Source organism: Puntigrus tetrazona, chromosome 25 (assembly GCF_018831695.1).
Source record: "Puntigrus tetrazona isolate hp1 chromosome 25, ASM1883169v1, whole genome shotgun sequence".
NCBI classification, from domain to species: domain Eukaryota; kingdom Metazoa; phylum Chordata; class Actinopteri; order Cypriniformes; family Cyprinidae; genus Puntigrus; species Puntigrus tetrazona.
The window spans coordinates 15027140-15053048 of record NC_056723.1 but is presented as its reverse complement, the minus strand read 5'-3'; the positions used below and the strand labels follow the sequence as shown (position 1 = coordinate 15053048).

Below are 25909 nucleotides of genomic sequence, written 5' to 3'. Positions count from 1 at the left end.
GGTGCTGTTGTATACTTCATGTGGGAGTTATGCAAATCATCATTAAAATACCATACTATGTCAGGAAACTAGGAAGTGGTTAGCAGCATGTTAATTAGAATAGGGGCAAATTAAAGGAAGCTTTATTTTCAGTTCCAGTGATGCAGTGAAGAGCATAGTTTTGTAACGCTCGATCTGTTCAGCCATGTAAAGCAGAGGCAGGGAATTAACACTGTTAACATAAAAAATAACATTTAACTCTGGTGACACCTTGAGCAAGAGCTCATACCGCTCCCATCAAGGACTTGTGGATAAACTCATCAAGATCCATTAAATAACATGGCACGTCTTTCTTTTAAAACTGTATGCAAAGGCACAGCGCTTCTGCTCTTTTTCATTATTCTGGTAAGGCGCCTTCTTTATTAGCATGAATTGATTAATAACATGATTGATCTGTGGTTTTTTTAAACCTGGTGCTGGGGACCAATGCTTTGCACATTTTGTATGCAACACACCTGAGTCAGATCATAAGATCTGAAAGCTTCATGTGTGTCAAGTAAGGGAGATGTGTCCCTAGTACCAGAATTAAAGCCACTGGTTTATATAAAATAAATGAGTTATATTCTGTTGGTTTATGGCTATGTGGGTTATGGTAGTTTAAATTAAACATGCAAAAGTTTGTATGATATATGTGCACACACACACATATATATTGTCAAAACATATGTAATTGACCCCATGCTGCATTTAATAACCAAAAATTAAAATAGCCTATTTTAACTAACAGTGGTGCTTTTTCCTGTCATGTAGTTACAGGGTATAACATACAGCATATTACACATACATGCATTGCATATCAGGTAGTATAACAATATACACGGTGGACTGTTTTTTTAATTCAAATATTGTTTGAAATGTACTATAGGCCTATTGCTGGGTTAAATGAACCCAAAATAGGTTTTTAAATTCAAATCACACACAACATGAACACCAGCAAGATAATAAAACAGAACATTTATTACACCCGTTCAGAAAAGAAACATAGCTTATACAATTAAATCTAAATATTTTTGAAATATTTCACGATTAATGAACTGGTTTAGAAAAAACCCGTAAGGTTTTGTTTACTTTGTTCATGTTTTTCACCCACTGGCGAATAAGTTAAACAATTACGGCAAAACCGTAAGGCCAATGAACACACAGCTTGTAATAAACACTGAAAGGCAAAGTTAAACCGTATTATAGCAAACTGACAGGATTTTTTCGCCTTTTTGATCCACATTCTCAAACACTATGTCTAGTTCAGTTCTAGGGTTTACCGCTTATCATCTACCGTAACCACATGCTGCGAGAAGAGCCTCAAACAAAACCCTTCATTTTTAAAAGAATACATTCCAGTCAAGGTCACAAATCTCTTTCCTCTTTTTTTTATACGAGTAGGCAATTAAAAAGTACACAGTGTATGTTTTTCCTAAATTGCTTGCAAATTGTTATTAGGTCATTATTAGGTCATGCATAGCACGTAATATTAGAATAAAATTCCTTTCATTTTAGAATACTCGTATAAATGAAGAAATTATACAGGTTATCTAAAGCATTTCCCTTATCCGTGTGCATAATGTTATGAACATTATTAATAACTCTATAACAAAGAAACCTGTGGTAATCTGCAACGTGACTTTAAAAGGTTCAGTAAGACTGCAGTTCACTGCAAACTTTATTAAATAGATTAACATTTGAATATTGTACCACTTTAATTTTGTTGATTGTGTTAAATGTTAAAATGGTGTTAAATGGTTACCGACCATCTTCCCTGAGGCCCCCCCCCCCAACACTTCATGTATTCTATGTCTCCTTAATCAAACACACCTGATATAACCAGCTCATTAATAGAGACCTGAAATGACTGTGTTAGACAAAGGAGAGATACAAAATGTGCATTGTTTTACAGAAAATTGCAATGCTATTGTATAATGTTATTTACATTTTTGGAAATACCTGGCCATAAACCTGCACTTTTCTTAAAGCTCACATCTTGTTTTACTGGTTTGGATAAATAAAGATTCGGGTAAAATGGCTAAAATATTTTATTCTGACAGTAATACATCTCTTTAAGTATATATGTAGCAGTAATTGAAACCACCTGTATATAGTAAAATATAGTTAACTGGTCATGGCTTTGCTTGTTTGACCAAATATCTGCTTGAGGGAAAGCTGATAATGTTCTGGAATAAAGTTTACTGTAAGTTTACTGTAGGCTAGGGCTACTCCAAACTGGACACAGGACTTAAATACACAAGGTAATTGACTAAATTAACAAGAAACAGCTGATAACAATGATACAACTAACAGGAAGGGAAGGTTAGGGCACAGATAGCACATGACAAGACAAAAACAACAACAAAAGAGTCCAAAGACGTGACAAAGGTAGACGGATAGTGTGGTGTAAATTCTGTGGAATGGGTGAATTCTGTGGAATAGGTGCATTCATTAAGGCATGTAAATATGACTGGAATTGATTTGCATAGATGTTGTTTGTTTGAATGCCACCCACCAGGGGCGAAGCCAGAAATGTTGAAGCGGGTGTACCTACGTAAAACTGGGTGGGCCAAGTGTGTAGCATAGCCTATAAAAACTGCATATAAAATAAAACGAACGTTAATGTTTTGATTTCAGCAGTAGTTTTATTTTATTATTCTTTTTACTAATAGACATCTCACCGTTTGTGCCTGAGCTAACACATAGAAACACATAAAACATAGAAACAGTGGGAGACAGACATTTTAAAATAAGAGTCCTTGAAGCGAACAGAGAAACAATGTTTGTAGGCACTCCAGCTGGGGAACGTAACACAGATAACAGTGAGCATTTGTAGTCGCCACATTCCAAGGTTTGTTATTCCCAGATAACAACCTGTAAAACTAAAAGCACAGGCTCATCCCGGTAACAGCGCTGTTCGCTTGCTGGGAATATTTTTACAACAGCTGTAAAGATGACTTCTCTCTAAAGGTGCATCTATGAGGAGATGGAAAGGAGTCAGGAAAGTCATCTTTGCGACAAGGACTCTTATTAAATTATTTGAAATATTTTCCTACTATTTTCCCCCGGACACATTCATGGAAATTACTTTTGCTGGGGCTTTTGCATAATGTGCACAGCTGCAAATGCAGTTCAGATATGTCTCCAATCTAAAATGTACGATCAGTCATGAAAAGGAAATCAGACAATGATGATCGCAGCCTGTTGAGGTTCAAACGCCCAAACAATGAAACATCGTAATTAAAAGGAAGGATCATGTGAAACGGTGTTACATATGCCACTTTGCAGCTATCAAAATCAAATTTTGTTCATATTTACAAAATACATTTACGTTGGTCAGTGAAAACATTGGAAATCTTTGTACTTTTGTCCATGCAGAACCTCCAACCAACCACACTAACTGCTGAAACTCCCTTCTTTGACTTCTGTCCCCTCACGGAGGTAGAACTATCCAAGCGTCTCCTCTTCCAGCCATCCTACGACATCTCTCCTGCAGTCTTACCAGCACTTACACACATTATCATTTTACCCACTGCATTCAAACAGGCTTGGGTAACTCCACTTAAATGAGTGGTTTTAAACCAGCTATCATTGCTTCTTACACAGAACAACACACTGGACGCTAAGCAGTCAGGTTTCAGGAGTGACCACTCAATGGATATTGCTCTGCTCTCGGTCACTGAAGCTTTGCAGACTGCAAACGCTGATTCCAAATGATCAGTTTTTATTCTGCTGCATCAGTCTGCTGCTTTTGACACTTTCAATCATCAGATTTTCCTGTCCATCTGCTCATCTCTGGGCATCACGGGTAGTCCACTTTGCTGCTTGGAATCCTATCTTCCTCGTAGGTCTTTCAGGGTGGCCTGCGGTGGATAGGTATCCAAAACACATCAACTGGTCACTGGGGTTCCTCAGGGATCTGTTCTTGGACCCCTCCTCTTCTCCACATACACTACATCATCAGAAAGATTAGGCCTTTACTAACACAGCATTCTGCGCAACTTCTTGTCCAGGTCCTTGTCATTTCTAGGCTGGACTACTGCAATGCTATTCTGGATGGATTTCCTGCAAGCCAAATCAAACCTCTACAGATGGTTCAGAATGTAGCAACATGACTGGTCTTCAAGGAGCCCAAAAGAGCCCTTGTTACACATCTTTTTATCTCTTTGCACTGGTTTCTGGTTTCAGCTCACATCAGAAGCCTTAGATCTATGAATGAGTGACGCCTTGTGGTACCATAAGAATAATTATCCCACCCCTATCTGGAATGCTATATCCCAGTTAAACTTGAAACAGAAGCTAAGAACTTAACTAATCATTATCTAAATCATTATTTAAAAAAATACTTTTTACTTTCTTTATTGTGCTTATTTAAACAATGCCTGAAACTGATGTTATGAGCACTTCCTACATGTTCGACTCTTTATGATGAATTATATATTCCACAATTGTAAGTTGTTTGGGATAAAAGCATCTTCAATATGACTAAATGTAAATGTAAATAAAAGTTACAGAGAATAAGTAAATCGCAATTTATTTATTTTTTTGGGCATTTTACAAAATGTCCCAACTTCTCTTGAACTGGGGTTGCATATGGTTTACCTCCTATAACTGATAGAGGAAAACATGCATGTTTTTCTCGGTGACGCACAGCCAGGCCAGTCAAATGTAACAATGCCACAATTATGTCACAGCACTAGCTGAATGCAAAACAAAGGGAAGGCGGAGACAGCCTATTCAAACTAGCGCAGATTTGGCTACATAAGAAGCTTAAAATATCATCTTATTGTGATGTTGGGTGCCAAAATCGACATAATACAGCCTGAAATTAGAAATATAATTGCATACCTGATGCCACTGTCAGACAAAAAAAACGATGACAGCTTTGAGTAATTGCAATAAAATAGACAATAATGATTGTCAAAGATGCTTTTGCAAGTTTACACACTATTGTTGATGTTATTGTTACTTTTCATGTTATTGCATCAGTTTTCTTTGCACACCACAACCTTATTCCTACTGTGCCCTTTTAGTGCAATTAGGTTTTTACCTAGATATAGGGCTTAAAAGTAATTTTTGTGACCTAGATTCCTAACAAAGATTTTGAAATAATTTAATAATGCACTTCACTTCTCTCCTCAGGGTTTGAATGCACAGAGTAATACAGGTCAGTGCTACAATTTACAATCGCATCCTGAATAATAAATATTTTACTTGTAACTAATATTTATTAGCACTTATAAAGCACATATTAATGTCTTAATCTGCATGATCACATTTTTGAACCCTTAATCCTAATTCATAACTAAATTTAACAATCTAATAGTGAATATGTGTTCCCTGTTCTGAAGTGTTACTAGACGCCCTTCTGAGCTTGTCAAGAAAAACTATTAAATGTGTTTTGATATTTTTGTATGTCCAGATATCACATCACTCCCTGTCACTTTAAGTATAACTTCAACTGAGGAGAACACATCTTCTCAGGCACTGTCTACTACAAGTATGTAAAAATTTATATACAGCTGTATTATATTAATTTGATTGCTTATGTACAGGTGCATCTCGAACTAGAATGTCATGGAAAAGTAAACAAAAAATATATTTCTGTAATTAAACTCAAATTGTGAAACTTGTGTATTAAATACATTCAATGCATACAGACTGAAGTACTCAGTACCTGGTAAGAGCTCCTTTTGCTTTAATTACTGCCTCAATTCGTTGTGGCGTGAAGATGTTTTTGGTACTGCTGAGGTGGTATGGAAACCCAAGTTTCTTTGACAGTGGCCTTCACCTCATCTGCATTTTTTGGTCTTGTGTTTCTCATTTTCCTCTTGACAATATCCCATAGATTCTATTAAGGTCTGATGAGTGTGCTGGTCAGTCAAACACACCAACATCATGGTCATTTAACCAACTTTTGGTGCTTTTAGCAGTGTGGGCAAGTACCAAATCTGCTGGAAAATGAAATCAGCGTTTTCAAAAAGCTGGTCAGCAGAAGGAATCATAAAGTGCTCCAAAAATTCTTGGTAAATGGGTGCAGTGACTTTGGTTTTCAATAAACACAATGGAACACCACCAGCAGATGACATTGCACCCCAAATCGTCATAGACTGTGGAAACTAAAAACTGGACTTCAAGTAGCTTGGACTATGAGCTTTTCCAATCTTCCTCCAGACTCTAGGACACTGGATTCCAAATTAAGTACAAAACTTGCTCTCTTCTAAAAAGAGAACTTTGGACCACTGGACAATAGTCCGGTTTCTCTTCTCCTTAGCCCGGGTAAGACACCTCGGATGTTGTCTGTGGTTCAGGAGTGGCTTAACAAAAGGAATATGACAACTGTTGGCAAACTCCTTGACACGTCTGTGTCATCTAAACTCAAGCTCTAGATTTCTTGACCCCAACCTCAGTCCATTACTTGTGAGGTTCACTGAAATTCTTGAATTAATTTAGCTTGACATAAGGCTGCTGTCCTATTGGTTGGTTGTGCATATTTTTCTTCCACTCAACTTTCTGTTAAGGGTGTTGTTAAGGGTGGTGCAGGGTGACAATGATTGTCTTCTGGACAACTGTCAGATCAGCTGTCTTCCCCATAATTGTGTAGTCTAGAGAACCAAACTGTGAAACCACTTTGAAGGCTCAGGAAACCTTTGCAGGTGTTTTGAATTGATTAGCTGATTGTCATGTCATTATATTATAACTTGTTGAGATTTGGTGGGTTTTTGTTAAATGAGAGCCAAAATCAAAGAACAAAAAACTACTTCAATCTGCGTGCATTGACTTTATTTAATAAACGACTTTCACAATTTCAGTTGAATTACTGAAATAAATTCTAATCCTAGGACAACTTTGAAACTAATTTTGGTTTTAGGTTTTTAGAAAACTTTGATCAACAATGTTTTGATCCATTTCAAATGCTGACTATTGTATAATTTCATCATGATAATTGTCTCTGACATTGTAATTGTGATTTTTTTTATTTATGCTGTTTACAGTTTTCATATCAGTTTCACTGTATGCAAAACTATTATTTTAAACATGTCAACTAATTACCTAAATGACAAGTTAGTCAAGTGTACCGTCAGTTCTGTAAGACTCTCAACTGATCCATGTCTACCTATAGGGATACCTATTACAGCATTTAAATCAGAGGATTTTTAATATTATCATTTCGCATTGCTCAATAGCTAATTACCCACATCCATCTCTGACACCTCCTCTTTTGAGTCAGGATTCACCCTAAACAGTAACACAGATGATTATTTATAGATTTTACAGCAATATGCTGTATGTTATTAACAAGTCCTGCAGTATAAATTATGATTTTATCAACAACAACAAAAAAAACTGTTTGTTGTTTTATTTCTTTGTACATCTTAACATACCAGCGGCCCCTGCCACTACAAGCTCTCCTTCAACTGAGTCTCAAACATCAGTTTCTACGAGTGAGTGTTTTTATTAATAGGAAACTGTTCAGTTCAGTTCTTCCATACATATCACAGCAATTTAGTGTAAATTCAATACATTTTCATTGTGCATCTAAATTTCCCAGCAGCACCTGTCACTACAAGCTCTCTTTTAAATGAGACTCAAACATCATCTCCTACAAGTATTTTCATTCATGGACATCTGAGTAAATATATTAATAAGAAATTATCAGTTTTTGTTCATTTTGTTGTTAATGTGGTATGTTGTAATAATAACTGTGCTTCTTTCATATCAAATTTTAAGTGTAAAACATCAACCTCTGCCCACTAAAATTTATGTTGGGAAATATGTGATATGAATTGGTAATAGAAAATGAGCAATTTAGTGTATTTCAATAACAGTTCTACATTTTTCATTGTGTATCTAAATATCTCAGCAGCCTCTGTCACTACAAGCTCTCCTTCAACTGAGTCTCAAACATCAGCTTCTACGAGTGAGTGTTTTTATTAATAGGAAACTGAGTAAATGTGTTGATAGGAAAATTGTCTCTATTTTTCATATTTATCATTACTTTATCATTTAGTGTATTTCAGTAATAATTCTACATTTTTCATTGTGTAACTAAATATCCCAGCAGCACCTGTCACTACAAGCTCTCTTTTAACTACTACTCAAACATCATCTCCTACAAGTGAGTAGTTCCATTCATGGACATCTGAGTAAATGTATTAATAAGAAATTATCTGTTTTTGTTCATTTTGTTGGTAATGTGGTTTGTTGTGATAATAACTTTGCTTCTTTAATATCAAATTTCAAATATAAAATGTGTTAATAGGACAATTGTCTCTATTTTTTCATATTTATCATTATTTTGGTATATTGTAATAACAGTTTCAGTTCTTCCATACACTTTACAGAAATTTAGTGTATTTCAATAATTTTCTAAATATCTAAATATCCCAGCAGCCCCTGTCACTACAAGCTCTCTTTTAACTACTACTCAAACATCAACTTCTACAAGTGAGTATTTTCATTAATGATAGAACAATATCAGTTTTTATTCATTTTGTCGGTAATGTGGTTAGTTGTAATAATAATTGTGCTTCTTTCATATCAAATTCCAAGTTTAAAACATCAGTCTCTACCCACTGAAATTTATGTTGGGAAATAATGTGATAGGAAATGCTAATAGATGGGAAATAATAGGACAAAATCATACCCATACACTTTACAGCAATTGAGTCCATCCATCCATCACTCTGCTTCCGCTTATCCGAGATCAGGTCAGACCCTGGAAGGTGTCTGGGTAGCATCCGGAAAAGATTCTGACCATAGATGAGAGTAGGAATGTAGATCGACCGGTTAATTTAGAGCTTTGCCTTGCAGCTCAGCTCCTTCTTCGCCACAGGAAGCTGCACTAATACGTCTGTCGATCTCTCATTCCATCCTTCCTTCACTTCTGAACAAGACCCCATGATACTTAAACTCCTTCACACTTAGCTGCAAACCGTCCCAGTGCTTGCTGTAGGTCCTGGCTTGATCCAGCCAACAGGACAACATCATCTGCAAAAAGCAGACAAGATCCTGTGGTCACCAGACCCCCTCCGGCCCCCAGCTGTGCCTAGAAATTCTGTCCATAAAAATAATGAACAGGACCAGTGACAAAGGGGCAGCCCTGCCGGAGTCCAACACGCACTGGGAACAAGTCTGACTTGCTGACAGCAATGTGAAACAAGCTTCTGCTCTGGTCAAACAGGGACCATACAGCCTTTAACAAAGGGCCCTAGACCCCGTATTCCCAGAGCACCGTCCCACAGGACAGGCATAGACTTTTCTCTGGGTGGCTAAGGAGTGTGATCCCCCTGTAGTTGGAACACACCCTCCAGTTCCTCTTCTTGAAAAGAGGGACCACCACCCCTGTCTGCCAGTCCAGAGGTACTGTCCCCAGCCTCCACGTGATGTTGCAGGGGCATGTCAGCCAAGACAGCCCAACAACATCCAGAGACCTGAAGTACTCAGGGTGGATCTCGTCCACTCCAGTGCCTTTTCACTGAGGAGTTTCTTAACTACCTTGACGACTTCAGCCCGGGTGATGGTCAAGTCCTCCTATGGGCCCCCAGCCTCTGCTTCCTCAGTGGAAGACATTTTGGCTGGATTGAAGGGATCTTCAAAGTATTCCTTCTACCGCCCGACAATATCCCCAGCAATTTAGTGTGTTTCAATAATAATTGTACATTTTTCATTGTGTATCTAAAAATCCCAGCAGCACCTGTCACTACAAGCTCTCTTTTAACTACTACTCAAACATCATCTCCTACAAGTAAGTATTTTCATTCATGGACATCTGAGTAGACATGTTAGTAGGAACATATCTGTTTTTGTTCATTGATTGTTGTTAATGTGGTATGTTGTAATAATAACTGTGCTTCTTTCATATCAAATTTTAACTGTAAAACATCAACCTCTGCCCACTAAAATTTAAGTTGGGAAATATGTGACAGGAATTGATAATAGAAAATAGGAAGTAATAAAACTAAATCATAACAATACAGTTTACAACAATTTAGTATATTTCAATAACAGCTGTATTTTTCATTGTGTATCTAAATATCCCAGCAGCCTCTGTCACTACAAGCTCTTCCTCAACTGAGTCTCAAACATCAGCTTCTACGAGTGAGTGTTTTTATTAATAGGAAACTGAGTAAATATATTAATAGGACAATTGTCTCTATTTTTTCATATTTATCATTAATTTGGTATATTGTAATAACAGTTTCAGTTCTTCCATACATATCACAGCAATTTAGTGTATTTCAATAATTTTCTAAATATCTAAATTTCCCAGCAGCCCCTGTCACTACAAGCTCTCTTTTAACTACTACTCAAACATCATCACCTACAAGTGAGTATTTTCATTCATGGACATCTGAGTAAATGTATTAATAAGAATTTATCAGTTTTTGTTCATTTTGTTGTTAATGTGGTATGTTGTAATAATAACTGTGCTTCTTTCATATCAAATTTTAAGTGTAAAACATCAACCTCTGCCCACTAAAATTTATGTTGGGAAATAATGTGATAAGAATTGGGAATAGAAAATAGGAAGAAATAAAGTAATAAAACTAAATCATATCAATATAGTTTACAGCAATTCAGTGTATTTCAATAACAGTTCTACATTTTTCATTGTGTATCTAAATATCCCAGCAGCCTCTGTCACTACAAGCTCTTCCTCAACTGAGTCTCAAACATCAGCTTCTACGAGTGAGTGTTTTTATAATTAGTACACTTAGAAATAGAAAAATTGATTTTATCAACAAAAAGCTGTCTAATTGTTGGTTGTTTTATTTCTTTGTACATCTAAATGTATCAGCAGCCACTGCCACTACTAGCTCTCCTTCAACTCTCCAGTCTCAAACATCATCTCCTACAAGTGAGTAGTTTCATTCATGGACATCTGAGTAAGTGTGTTAATAGGAAATTATCAGTTTTTGTTCATTTTGTTGTTAATGTGGTATGTTGTAATAATAACTGTGCTTCTTTCATATCAAATTTTAAGTGTAAAACATCAACCTCTGACCACTAAAATTTATGTTGGGAAATAATGTGATAGGAATTGGTAATAGAAAACATGAAGTCTTGCAATAGAAAAATTGATTTTATCAACAATAATCTGTCCATCTATCTATTTGTTGGTTGTTTTATTTCTTTGTACATCTAAATGTATCAGCAGCCACTGCCACTACAAGCTCTCCTTCAACTGTCCAGTCTCAAACATCAGCTTCTACGAGTGAGTGTTTTTATTAATAGGAAACTGAGTAAATGTGTTAAGAGGTCAATTGTCTCTATTTTTCATATTTATCATTACTTTGGTATATTGTAATAACAGTTTCAGTTCTTCCATACACTTTACAGAAATTTAGAGTATTTCAGTAATAATTCTACATATTTCATTGTGCAACTAAATTTCCCAGCAGCCCCTGTCACTACAAACTCTCTTTTAACTACTACTCAAACATCAACTCCTACAAGTGAGTATTTTCATTAATGATAGAAAAATATCAGTTTTTATTCATTTTGTCGGTAATGTGGTAAGTTGTAATAATAATTGTGCTTCTTTCGTATCAAATTCCAAGTTTAGAACATCAGTCTCTACCCGCTGAAATTTATGTTGGGAAATACTCTGATAGGAAATGCTAATAGATGGGAATTAATAGGACAAAATCATACCCATACATTTTACAGCAATTTAGTCCATCCATCCAGTCCAGACCCCAGGTCTGACTTGCTGTCAGCAATGTGAACAAGCTTCTGCTCTGGTCAAACAGGGACTGTAGGCGCCTTTAACAAAGGATCCCTAGACCCCAGTATTCCCAGAGCACCGTCCCACAGGACAGGCATGAGACTTTCCATCTCTGGGTGGCTAAACTTGAGAGTGTGATCCCCTGTAGTTGGAACACACCCTCCAGTTCCTCTTCTTGAAAAGAGGGACCACCACCCCTGTCTGCCAGTCCAGAGGAAGTACGGTCCCCAGCCTCCACGTGATGTTGCAGGGGCATGTCAGCCAAGACAGCCCAACAACATCCAGAGACCTGAGAGGCGGCGCCATCTTGTGAAGCGGCTCTGGGAAGGCGTCAGGTGAAGGCGGCCATCTTGTACTCAGGGATGGATCTCTCCTCCACTCCAGTGCCTTTTCACTGAGGAGTTTCTTAACTACCTTGACGACTTCAGCCCGGGTGATGGTCAAGTCCTCCTATGGGCCCCCAGCCTCTGCTTCCTCAGTGGAAGACATTTTGGCTGGATTGAAGGGATCTTCGAAGTATTCCTTCTACCGCCCAACAATATCCCTGTCACGAATGAGGGGCCTGGCGCATGCGGATCCATGTGCAGGCTTTTATTAAAGTAAGGCATGGTCAAAACAGGCAGGCGTCAAACAGGGCAAACAGGAGTATCAGAGATGAGGCAAACACAAAATCCAAGAACAGGCGAAGGTCAGGTCAGGCAGCAAACAATCAGAATATCCAAAGACAGGCAGGGTCAAAACCAGGGAAACAAGAACTCGGAAAACACAAGGAACTAGGAAACCAACAATAGACCAGGCGAACAATGCAACCTGCAGGTGAGGGGCCTGCTACTGAATTTATAGTCCTCAGACAGGAAGTTGTCGCAGAGGGAGTGAATGCAGATCACCCAGAGGTCAGGGCTCCCTCTACTGGCTTGGTGACAATCCCCAGCAATTTAGTGTGTTTCAATAATAATTGTACATTTTTCATTGTGTATCTAAAAATCCCAGCAGCACCTGTCACTACAAGCTCTCTTTTAACTACTACTCAAACATCAACTCCTACAAGTAAGTATTTTCATTCATGGACATCTGAGTAGACATGTTAGTAGGAACATATCTATGTTCCTATTGTTGTTAATGTGGTATGTTGTAATAATAACTGTGCTTCTTTCATATAAAATTCCAAGTATAAAATTTATGTGATAGGAATTGTTAATAGAAAATAGGAAGTAATAAAGTAATAAAACTAAATCATATCAATACAGTTTACAACAATTTAGTGTATTTCAATAACAGTTCTACATTTTTCATTGTGCATCTAAATATCCCAGCAGCCTCTGTCACTACAAGCTCTCCTTCAACTCTCCAGTCTCAAACATCAGCTTCTACGAGTGAGTGTTTTTATTATAGTAAACTTAGAAATAGAAAATAGAAAAATTTATTTTATCAACAAAAAGCTATCTAATTGTTGGTTGTTTTATTTCTTTGTACATCTAAATGTATCAGCAGCCACTGCCACTACTAGCTCTCCTTCAACTCTCCAGTCTCAAACATCAACTTCTACAAGTGAGTGTTTTTATTAATAGGAAACGTAGAAATAGAAAATAGAGAAATTGATTTTATCAACAAAAAGCTGTCCATCTATCTATTTGTTGGTTGTTTTATTTCTTTGTACATCTAAATGTATCAGCAGCCACTGCCACTACAAGCTCTCCTTCAACTTTCAGTCTCAAACATCAGCTTCTACGAGTGAGTGTTTTTATTAATAGGAAACTGAGTAAATGTTTTAATGGGACAATTGTCTCTATTTTTTCATATTTATCATTACTGTGGAATATTGTAATAACAATCGAGCTTACTTTCAGTTCTTCCATACACTTTACAGAAATTTAGTGTATTTCAGTAATAATTCTACATATTTCATTGTGTAACTAAATTTCCCAGCAGCCCCTGTCACTACAAACTCTCTTTTAACTACTACTCAAACATCAACTCCTACAAGTGAGTATTTTCATTAATGATAGAAAAATATCAGTTTTTATTCATTTTGTCGGTAATGTGGTAAGTTGTAATAATAATTGTGCTTCTTTCATATCAAATTCCAAGTTTAGAACATCAGTCTCTACCTGCTGAAATTTATGTTGGGAAATACTGTGATAGGAAATGCTAATAAATGGGAATTAATAGGACAAAATCATACCCATACACTTTACAGCAATTTAGTCCATCCATCCAGTCCAGACCCCAGGTCTGACTTGCTGTCAGCAATGTGAACCAAGCTTCTGCTCTGGTCAAACAGGGACTGTACAGCCTTTAACAGAGGGCCCTAGACCCCGTATTCCCAGAGCACCGTCCCACAGGACAGGCATAGACTTTTCTCGGGGTGGCTAAGGAGTGTGATCCCCCTGTAGTTGGAACACACCCTCCAGTTCCTCTTCTTGAAAAGAGGGACCACCACCCCAGTCTGCCAGTCCAGAGGTACGGTCCCCAGCCTCCACGTGATGTTGCAGGGGCATGTCAGCCAAGACAGCCCAACAACATCCAGAGACCTGAAGTACTCAGGGTGGATCTCGTCCACTCCAGTGCCTTTTCACTGAGGAGTTTCTTAACTACCTTGACGACTTCAGCCCGGGTGATGGTCAAGTCCTCCTATGGGCCCCCAGCCTCTGCTTCCTCAGTGGAAGACATTTTTGCTGGATTGAAGGGATGTTCGAAGTATTCCTTCTACTGCCCAACAATATCCCCAGCAATTTAGTGTGTTTCAATAATAATTGTAAATTTTTCATTGCGTATTTAAATTTCCCAGCAGCACCTGTCACTACAAGCTCTCTTTTAACTACTACTCAAACATCATCTCCTACAAGTGAGTAGTTTCATTCATGGACATCTGAGTAAGTGTATTAATAGGAAATTATCCGGTTTTGTTCATTTTGTTGTTAATGTGGTATGTTGTAATAATAACTGTGCTTCTTTCATATAAAATTTTAAGTGTAAAACATCAACCTCTGCCCACTAAAATCTATGTTGGTAAATAATGTGATAGGAATTGGTAATAGAAAATATGAAGTCTTGCAATAGAAAATTTGATTTTATCAGTACAAAGCTGTCTATCTATCTATTTGTTGGTTGTTTTATTTCTTTGTACATTTACATCTAAATGTATCAGCAGCCACTGCCACTACTAGCTCTCCTTCAACTTTCCAGTCTGAATCATCAGCTTCTACGAGTGAGTGTTTTTATTAATGAGCAATTGAGTAAATGTGTCAGTAGGACAATTGTCTCCATTTTTTTCATATTTAGCATTACTGTGGTATCTTGTAATAACAAGTGTGGTCACTTATCTAAACATCCCAGCAGCCCCTGTCACTACAAGCTCTCTTTTAACTACTACTCAAACATCATCTCCTACAAGTGAGTATTTTCATTCATGGACAACTGAGTAAGTCTGATTAAATTTAGCATTAACATGTTACAGTATGTTGCAATAATTATGTCTCTCTTATGTACTTAACCCTCATCTGTTCTGAGATAAGTAATGTCATGACAGCATCAGGGGACTAACTTGGGAGACCTCAATTACATAGAAGAAGGAAATGCAACATTCAAGAGAAAGATTTTTCTTTTTTCCAGCCAGGCTAGATTAACCTAGGGGAGGCATGTCTTCCAAGCAAAAGGTTGTCGCAGAGACCACATCCTACACGTAGGTAGGTGATATTTGTTACTTGCTACTTAAATGGACAGTACTACATATGGAATGGGTCCTACCTGGGAGTAGGGATGGAACTACTGTGAACAAAGCCTTACAGAGCAGATCTGTCAAGGCAAAGGCACAAATTTATCAATCCTTAACATGGAAGAATACACATATGGGGTTACCTACAGGGAAGCCCACCATATGGTACAGGTGCTGACTGGGGCTCTAGACATGCTAATTCAAGAATGGAGCAAGAGAGATAGATAACAGAGTGATGCCAGCATGGGATAAGGGGTGAACTAGGATTATTAGTTCTGTTCTGAGAACAACATTCCGGGACATTTGTTCTAAAAGCACCCCAGCTCAAAGAAATGTGAGGTCGGACCAGGAACTGAATGTTCGGTGTCACATAGGTGGTGCCTGTGTAACCAGTTTGAGTGACATGAAAGCTGTGGATGACATGAAGTACTGCCTTCATGTGGGCATCTCTACATGCCAGCTTTGATGTTGTCTTAGCATGGAACTGAGCAGAAGTAGAGGATGCAGGAGACTGCCCTGGGGATGAGCAGACTGTGGGTAGGCCCTTGTTGGATAAATGTTAAAAGAAGGATTATGTTGGGGCAAAATGTGCTGGGTGGAGCCACTGCTTCTGTTCTACCGAGACCTGCTGGGTAGAGTCTTCAACAGTGTTGTCAAGAGTGTTGACCAGGCAAGCATGGCAATCAGAAGAGACAACACCTGAGGGAAGCAACCTTGCCAAAGCTTTATCCTTGGAGAAGGAACGATATCTGTCCCTCTGGGAGTGCTCAGATCGAAACGCTGGGGCTGCCATGAGACAGGCCTTCAGAATCATTTAGAAGCTAAACTATCTGTGGGCATGAAACCTCTGCAAACTTCAGCGTGCTGTTTTCCCAAACACGGAAGACGGTGCTTGTTGCTGTCATCAAAGGACAGGGACCAACTGCAACCAAGAGAAAAGCTTTCCTGGTAAACTGATTGGGGCTCCCAAAATTTGTCCCCTAATGTTGTCATGACATAATTCATAGTAAACAAATGATTATTTGGGAACTGTGATTATTTCATGTCAAATAGTATACTTATACAGTTGTGTTCATACAGTATACAGCAATTTCATGTATTTTAATAATAAGATTAAAAAGATAATATTGCAATAATAAGATTTTTATTTCTTTTTTTTTTGTTGTTTATTGTTGTTTTGTTTCATTGTACATATAAATATCTCGGCAGCTCCTGCAAATACAAGCTCACTTTCACCTGAGTCTAAAAAATCAGCTTCTACAGGTGAGTATTTTTATTTGTGTTGAGTAAATGTGTTAACAGGAAAATTATATATGTATTAATATTTATTGTTAATATTGTAACTATTAATGTTGTAACTGTGATTATTTCAAGTCAACCAAGCTAAAACCTATGTTGAGAAATAATGTAATACAAAAATAGTAATAGAAAATAACTTTTTTTAATTTATTGTAAACATCTAAATATCCTAGCAGCCACTGCAAGTACTAGCTCTCCTTCAACTAAGTCACAAACATCAGCTACTACAAGTGAGTATTTTCATTCATGGACAATTGAGTAAATTTCTTAATAGAAACATTTTTTTTTATTTTACATTCTGCTTATGATAAAACTGCACTGGATTGCAATACACATAACAGTGACTGTAAAATATGTGTTTTAGGTATGAAAAGGTCAGATTTTGGTTATGATATTTGAGATATACTCATTGCGCTAATAAAACTTGTAATAAAACAAATGAAACTACTAACACTTTCTATTGCATCACTGATCTGACTGCTGGAGTCATTACTTACTCATTCTGCAGGAGGAACTGATTTTATCTAAAAAATTACCCGTATGTAAACTGATAAATTATCTTTGCTGTATAGCATGTTTAAACAAACTTTTTTTCTACTAATTTGTAAAAGAAATAAAACAATTCCCATGTCCAAATCTCAATGCTGTCACGGATCGGCCAGAATCTGCCACCAACCAATCACAACGATCGCTGTCACCTGAGTTCTAAACACTTTTGCCTTTGATCTCATTCCATGCCTGTTCATCGACACGGCTCTCAAATAAAGTTACATCTGTCCTTCCAACTCCCATGCTGCTTCCAGCTTTTTCTTTGTGACAAAAAAGGACAGAGGCCATGCATTGATTGCTGCATTCTCAACAAGGTCACGGTGAAGTTCTGGAATCCCTTACCCCAGCAGCCTTAGAGCATCTCCATGCAGCATCAGTCTTCACAAAGGTGGACTTACGCAGCGCATACAACCTTATCCGGAAATGTGAGTGGGACGAATGGAAGACTACCTTCATGACCCATACTGGCCACTATGAATATTTTGTCGTGCCATATGGACTCGTCAATACTCCCTCCATATTCCAGGACTCTGGGATTTCCTCCACAGATTTGTCATTGTTTACATCGACGACATCCTCATTTATTCCTAGAGTATGGCTGAACATCGCCACCATGTTGAGGAGGTCCTTCAACAGCTGAGAGAACACCAGCTTTACCTCAAGGCTGATAAATGCACCTTCCACCAACCTAAAGTCCAGTTCCTCAGGTACAACATCTCCCGTTCTGGCATCCAGATGGACGAGGAGAAGGTGTAAGCTATCACAAACTGGCCAGAACCTTCAACGATAAAGGAACTCTCAGACTCGCCAATTTTGACCAGCCTGTTGAAAGGTAAACCCAAGTCTCTCCTGGACACCCGAAGCCTTCACCACCCTCAGCATTCACCAGCATTCACCAGTGCACCTCTCCTGGTTCACCCTGATCCTGATGACATGGATGCCTCTACTACAGAAGTAGGAAGTGTGTTATCTCAGCCTAACAAAGAACACTACTAACACTTTCTATCACATCACTGGTCTGACTCCTGGAGACAATAACATATGCATCACTGCTGTGGCAGCAAACAGTTCAACACAAGGAGAAATGTATATAATATGTCCTCTTCCTCTTGCTTTGTTCCTTTGATTGGAAACCAAAGCTTGCACATTAAAAATTATTGTTACCTTTATCATTATTAACTTATTCTATACTCGCATGTCCAATGCTATCTCACGACCAATTCATACATATTTTTACAAGGTGGCTAATTTGTACACCCTTACTGATACAATTTTGTATGATTTGTCTAAATCCCAGTTATGGGTAGGTTTAGGGGCTGGGTTAGGTGTAGGTCATCCTGTAGGTCATGTAGAAAAAAATTCATACAAATTATCCACTTCATAAAATATGTACAAACTACCATGAGAATCAGGCTGGCGTGTCATCTTGTTTCATAACGTGATTTGGTTAATAATTCACAAGGGATTTATTCTGATAAAAATTCAAACACATTACAGCTCTTGTTCACTGGGAACATGTTTAATAATATAATAATATTCTCATGTAGGTTCCTCTAAAACAGAGTCTAACACTTGGCTGATTGTTGGCATAGTTTTGGCAGTGATCTTTTTTTTCTTCATCATCATTCTCACTCTCTTCTTCTGTTCAAGAAGGTGAATTTTCAGTCTCATCAGAAAAGTAAACTGGATATATTTTTGGATACAAAAGTCCTTCAGGTTAATTTATTGAATGTTCAGCATTTATTTATTCGTCTCTGTTCCAGACAAACCAAAAAACAATGTCCAGACATCCTTGCGCACACCATTAGGTAATTTTGTTTGAGACATTTATATTCAAATATTTATTTGACAATACTTAAATTTGTTAATGCATTGCATCTTTCTGTCTTTTTACAGTAATAACATGCAAGTACATTTATTATTATTATTATTAATAATATATTACATTTAAACACTGAAACATGATTCTTTACATTTTATTGTATGCTTATTGCATGTTTGTTTTTGCTTTATGGTACACAGTAGTATTGCTTTGAGAATAGAAGATTATGAAGAGTACTTTAAGCAGAAACATAAGGATTCCAACTGTGGTTTTGCTGAAGAGTATGAGGTACACATAGGAAACACACACACACACACACACACACATATATGGAAATATATATTTATTGAAATTATAATAGAGTTTTCAAAGTCTAGATCTAAAGAAGTGCTGTGTTGTTGCAGGAGTTGAAGACTGTTGGAACAGCACAGTCAAAGAACACTGCCCTGGCTATTGAAAACAAGCCGAAGAACCGTTACGGCAATGTGCTACCTTGTGAGTAGACTGAATGTTGCATGTGGTAGTAAAAAGTTTGTGCGGGTTTTCCCTAATCACAGGCTTCAATCTCTAGCTGTCTGATGGATTGTATCTGAACTATTCACACTAAGTCACATTGCACAAAGTTAGCCACCAAAACATTGTTCTTCTGCAATATGCATAGTTTTATTTGCTAACTGCTAGAGAGACAAAAGTTGCATAATGTAGAATAAAACATACATTCTATGTAGAAAAACATGATTATAATGATTATGTAAACCAGACAAACTAGACAATAATAAACCAGGTGATAATATTAAGAAAAAAATAAAATGAATGAAAAGGAAATGTGTGCCGACAATATGTGACAAAACTGAATCAAAATAAGCATTCTTGTAATAGAACTTGACAGGTATAATGCTACAATGTAACTTTATATACAAATCAGATGTATAATTTTTAGTTCTTAGTTAATAGCTACTTTCTGACGCTAATTGCATTGTGTCGGCCTTCATCAGATGATGTTTCAAGAGTGAAGTTATCAATGTGCGGCAGTCTCTTAGATGACTACATCAATGCCAACTACATCCCAGTGAGTATATAAACAGAAGTGAAATTTCCTGAAACTTTTTTTAGTCATGTCTAATCATGTTTTTTCTCTTGATCAGGGTTACAATTCAAGAAAAGAGTTTATAGCAGCTCAGGGTCCTCTGCCCGTCACAGTGAATGAATTCTGGAGAATGGTCTGGGAGAAGAACGTCCACACCATAGTGATGCTGACCAGATGCAATGAGATGGGACGAGTGAGTTTTCTACTGGAATTTATTGGACATTTTTATGGTATGACAGTAGTTAGGCAAAAAGCAAAGTGGCAGAGAGAGAGATGGGACGGGATCTGGAAAGAAAAATCTGGGACTCAAACTTGAGATGCCCAAAGCACTACATGTCAGCATGCTGACTACGAGACTATCTCTGCCAATCATTGTGAAATATTATTAGTCACATTAAAAAAAGGTTCAAATGTAAAAATGTATATCCAGGATAAAGATAACCAGCACTGTCATTTTCTCCAGGTGAAATGTGAGAAGTACTGGCCATCTGGGACTAATCATTATGAAAATTTCTCTGTGACGACCACCTCAGAGATAGAACTGGAGAGTTGGACCATAAGAGATTTCACAATCAAAAATGTAAAACAACACATCCTGAACCTGATATCTCCATTTATTCCATCAATAGCATGCTGGAGTGGAAAATGTTTGTTGTTGTTTTAAATCTGTGATATTTTTCAATAGTATGACACATAATTGTGTAGGTAAAAACAGCAGAAACTCGTTACATACGTCAGTTCCACTTCACGGCGTGGCCAGATCATGGAGTTCCACAGACCACTGAAGTCCTCATTGACTTCAGACACCTGGTGAGAGAACACATGGACCAGTACTCACGCCACTCTCCTGCTGTGGTGCATTGCAGGTAAATGAGGTTCCTATTAACAAGTGTTTACAAATTTAAATTACAGTTAAATTACAACTAATATATGTATATCAACAATGCAAGAGATCTTTCACATTTTTAGTGCCGGTGTGGGAAGAACTGGGACCTTCATTGCCATTGATCACCTGATCTTCCAGATTGAAAGAGACAGTATGGTGGACATCTATGGAATTGTTAATGATATGCGCATGCACAGGCCTCTCATGGTGCAGACTGAGGTAAGGGATGAGAGTAATTTTCTGCGGATCAGTACAAACTTATACTTCCTTTAGGAGTTGTAAAAGTTATAGTGAAGCACAGTGGAAGTATATTCAGCCAGTTTTAAAAGCATAAATATAAAAGCACTTACTGTCACAAATCAGATTGAGCCAGGTGACTTTTTGAATCCAAATGTTTGGACCCTTAATTGAAGCCATGGGTGAACAGCAGGGGGAGCAGGAATTTTGGTAGAAATCAGACACAGATTTAGAAGATGACACAATGATTATGCAGTTGGTAATAATGGTACACACAGAGGAATCATGAGTGAGTCCTGAAGTGAACATTACTGGGAAGTGCAGGGATAGTCCTAGACTAGATAATAAGGGTGAGATTGTGATGATTATATAGGGAGTCCTTGATGAGGGGTATGCAGAGGAGGCACATCCCTGAGAAGCTGAATGGTAGGGATAAATGTAGTGGAGCATAGTGAGTTTGGATAATCCAGCATTGGAAGTTTGGGATGGTCTACAGTGTACTGAAGAATTTACTTTAGATAGTGGTCAATGACTGATATGTGGAAGGTTTACTGGACCAGGGAGACAAAGAAGGCTCAAATAACAATAGAGGACACACAGAAATGGTGTCATACCTGTGGATGGCTGGTCGGAGACAGTTTTAGCCATATTCAGCTCAGGGCAGGAAGTGACTCTGGTGCTGCTGATGTTGATGGCTGTAGGTTTGGGGAAGTGGGAGAATGGGCCTGGAAAAAGCCTGGCAGTAATGCACAACAAATGAAAGAAAGCTTCTGAAATTGGCATTTTTGCATTGTGGACTTCCAGTACTCCCCTAAGACTTGATGGAACAATATTGCAGTCTAAAACGTGGTTGGTAAACTAGATGATAAAAAAGATACCAGATGGTGGGTCTTATAGAAACAGCCATCGGGATACAGGTTTGAATACAGAGGGAAGAAGGTTGATCTTAAAGAGCACATGTAGATGTGACTATAGATGATGAAGATCGGGCAGTGGAAGAAGCTTTTGAGTTTAAAAAGGGACTTTGGACATGGTGCAACCTGAGCAAGAGATTTAGGTTGTCCCTGGATAGCCAGAAGTCTAGATAAAAGTAGAAGGTGTCCAGGAAGTTAGTTAATTAGGTCAACATGAACATGCAGTTTGGAAATTTCTGAAGCCTGGATGATGCATAAAAGAAGAGGAATCTAGAGAATCCACTAGGTCTGGTAAGGGTTCAGGGATCCCAAGTTGTAGAGTGATGACCTGAAGCAAATAGCTGGAACCCTCAAACCAGTGGTCCCACTCCTTTTAATTGAGTAGCTCCTGATTGCTAATGTCATGCTTCTGCTTGGAGAAAATGGTGTGTTGATGGGTGTCGAGGTGAATGCTGCCTTAAATTGCTACAAAGCTTAAGCCACTTCAGATGGTGAGGCCAATAACAATGGAGCTGAAATTTCACAACAAGCATCTGTCAACATTTGGGAAGCTGAGGAACCTTTATTTATGGTTAGGGGAGGGGGAGCAGTAATAATCTATTTTGCAGTAATAATCTATTTATATATATAGATATATATATATATATATATATATATATATATATATATATATATATATATATATATTAACATACATAACTGCTTATTTAGATATTCTACTTAAATATATTACTTTGCCAAACATTGCAACCTTTTTTTTAAAAAAAGTGGAAAATTACCCATGTGGTATTCAAAAATGCAAAACAAATATTGTTGATTTAACTTAATTTGTTCTGAACAAAGAATATTCCATTAAGGAGACATTTACAAAGAAACTTGTGTTGACGTTTGTTGTATTTATACAAAGAATCTGCCACTTATAATTCAGAAGACTCATATTTTCACACTATTTTCTGTTGTTGTTTTTTCTCTGTCTCTACAACAGGAGCAATATGTTTACCTCCACCAGAGTGCGTATGACATAATTCGATCAAGAACGGGATCCAACATGGACTTAATTTACCAAAATGCAATAGAGCTTAGTGTCTATCAGAATGTACAATATCAAAAATTGTAAATGTTTTCAATACATGTCCTTTATATATAGTTGGATGTAATATATTGTTTGTAAACAACGCAAAGACGCATGCAAAAACATGTCCGGGAGTAAGTTCATTCAATACAGAGTATGTTCCTGAAACCAACTCTAAGATAAAAAGCACGGCATGCTGTTTCTTTCTTCTTCTTCCTTTCAAAGGTCATTATACTTGTGGTTGTGCAATATTTCATCTTTGAAAATAAGAATTATATTGTTAGTTTAATGCTAATTATATATAATATTGAGAACAATCTGTCATGCCCACTGGAATCTGGAGTTAACCATGCACTGAACTAAGCGATCCCTGAAGCATAACCTACTCCGGTTATCTTCAGAGAGCAAGTTGCCTTGGCTACTTAAATACTATGAAAGTTACCTTAGTATTTAAACTGAAGGTTGAGGTTTTCTTACTCTTAAACATATCCATGCCACATATCCTGCTTTCTGGAACACCCCCCAGTACTTGTTTCCCTGTTTGTCCTGCCTTGCTTTGTGGATGTAAACCTGTTTCCTTTGCCTAAGACTTATATTAAAATACTTTATTTATTCTTAGTCTTTGTCATCTTTGTATTCATGTTTGATACAAACCAATTACTAATACACTTTGACACAGAACACTATTGTTGACCTTGCATAACAGTATCTCTTTATAACATGACCAAATGGCTGTTTTTTTGTTTTTTCCTTAATGCTAATAAAAAATGGTTGTGCTGCAGTTCTGTTCTTTGCAGCCACTAGGTTGGTCCAAAAGCACTAGCAAGAGGCTAGTGGCATGGCAGAATAATACTCAGGTGCAAATCTCGAGCTCTCCATTCAATCACATTTTCCTTTAGTTACCCAAAGTTCACTTCAGTGTGTACCCTTGTCCTGGATAGAGATGGATTATAACATGTTTGAGTTCTAGGATTTGAGTCAGGGAATGGCATTGCCCTGTCTAAATTTACGTTTAAATAATGGGCATAAATTTGACACTATAAAAATTCTTGAGTCATGCATGGATCATGCATTTATATTATATATTACCAATCTAAAATATTAAGAATCCTCATAATAACTCACCTGCACATTTATACTTTTATAAGCCCAATTTAAAAGAATCTTTGATCTACTCTGTCGCCTTGACCCATTACTACAACTACGACTCTTATCATACATGGAGTAAGTAAACATAGCTTTATCTATTTAAAAGTCAATTTTATTTGACAGAAATAAACCAGCCCTGCTGATGGTGACAACTGCAGAGACGTGCTGCTCGCCAGTTCACTACACCACAGAAGTATTAAAATGTTATCAAAAATTTATTCATGTTTCCTGTTGTTGTCAGTAGATAAAATCTAATTGTTTCTTTAACATACGCATTAATTCATTCATTACTTGGTTTGAATGTGTTTGATTAGTTCTGTCAACACTGCACTGGCTCCCTATCAAACATTGGATAGATTTTAAAATCTTATTAATTACCTATAAAGCCCTGAATGGTTTAGCTCCTCAATACTTGAGCGAGCTCTTATCACATTATAGTCCTGCACGTCCGCTGCGTTCTCAAAACTCTGGTCATTTGATAACACCTAGAATATCAAAATCGACTGCGAGCGGTAGATCGTTTTTCCTATCTAGCACCTAAACTGGAACAATCTCCCTAACACTGTTCGGGAAGCAGACACACTCTGTCAGTTTAAATCTAGACTAAAAACACATCTTTTTAACCTAACACTCCTTATAAATCATGATGTACTTGTGACATTTTAAAAAGAATGGCATCTACGCTAATATTAGTCTTGTTTTTTCTTATACGGTTTCTCAGTTTGTATCCAGACTACATGGTGGATTACACCACACTTTTTTTTCTAAAAAGAGTTATTTGACGTTAAAAATGGGTGCTCATTTTCTAAATAATGTTCTTTTTAGCAACATCATATTGATTACAGGTATACAGGTTAGTACCAACAATTACACTCACATCCTAAGTATCAAACATCAGAGTCACCAATTACAATTGTTACCGTATATTCTGTAATATAATACTGTTATTCTATCAATAATATATTGTTATTTTGTAATTTAAATATCTAAATCATTCATGAAAATGAAAATTAATTATTGAATTGTTAACTGCAGTTATAAATGAGCATCATGATAGCATTTTTTCCCACTGAATTGATATTTACTGATTAAAAAAGATCTGTCCAGAGAAGATAGTCTGAAAATCACAACATCATCTGTGTCTCAGACATGGGACGATCCAGTCGAAAATACATCTTTCTTTAATATTCAATGGACTGGTAATCAAACAAACAGATATTCAACAACTACTAACACTTCTCATCTCCTTATAGTGTAATCATCAAAATATTGGGTCTCACTGAACGTAACATTGTAGTACAGCTGACGCTGCTCTCTTGAGACGCCATGCTCTGCTCACATGTTCTGATAACACTAGCTTTATGGGATTATACATTTTTTTGGACAATAACTTATAAATAAAATTATATATAACTAGCAATCTTCAAAAA

General features: G+C 37.2%; 1 protein-coding gene across 50 annotated transcripts; it reads left to right on the top strand.

Annotated features, from left to right (window-relative positions):
* The first annotated feature begins 124 nt into the window (after positions 1-124).
* Positions 125-23948, top strand: LOC122330438 (receptor-type tyrosine-protein phosphatase eta-like). Of its 50 annotated transcripts, none has more exons than XM_043227451.1 (34): positions 125-384; positions 5161-5185; positions 5441-5518; positions 7407-7463; positions 7571-7627; positions 7886-7939; positions 8084-8137; positions 8410-8466; positions 9710-9766; positions 10063-10119; positions 10292-10348; positions 10654-10710; positions 10820-10879; positions 11177-11236; positions 11421-11477; positions 12740-12796; positions 13063-13122; positions 13676-13732; positions 14538-14594; positions 14898-14957; positions 15086-15142; positions 16674-16727; positions 16937-16993; positions 18860-18965; positions 19076-19120; positions 19209-19217; positions 19335-19422; positions 19539-19629; positions 20130-20203; positions 20280-20414; positions 20685-20801; positions 20927-21087; positions 21191-21326; positions 23244-23948. In XM_043227451.1, the coding sequence occupies exons 1-34, from the start codon at positions 319-321 to the stop codon at positions 23373-23375; spliced, it is 2406 nt and encodes an 801-aa protein (XP_043083386.1). In that variant the 5' UTR covers positions 125-318; the 3' UTR covers positions 23376-23948. The 50 variants fall into 50 exon arrangements, with proteins under 50 accessions (XP_043083386.1, XP_043083385.1, XP_043083384.1 ...); XM_043227450.1 differs by having other exon boundaries at positions 8081-8137; XM_043227449.1 differs by having other exon boundaries at positions 7883-7939; positions 8081-8137.
* The last annotated feature ends 1961 nt before the right edge of the window (positions 23949-25909 follow it).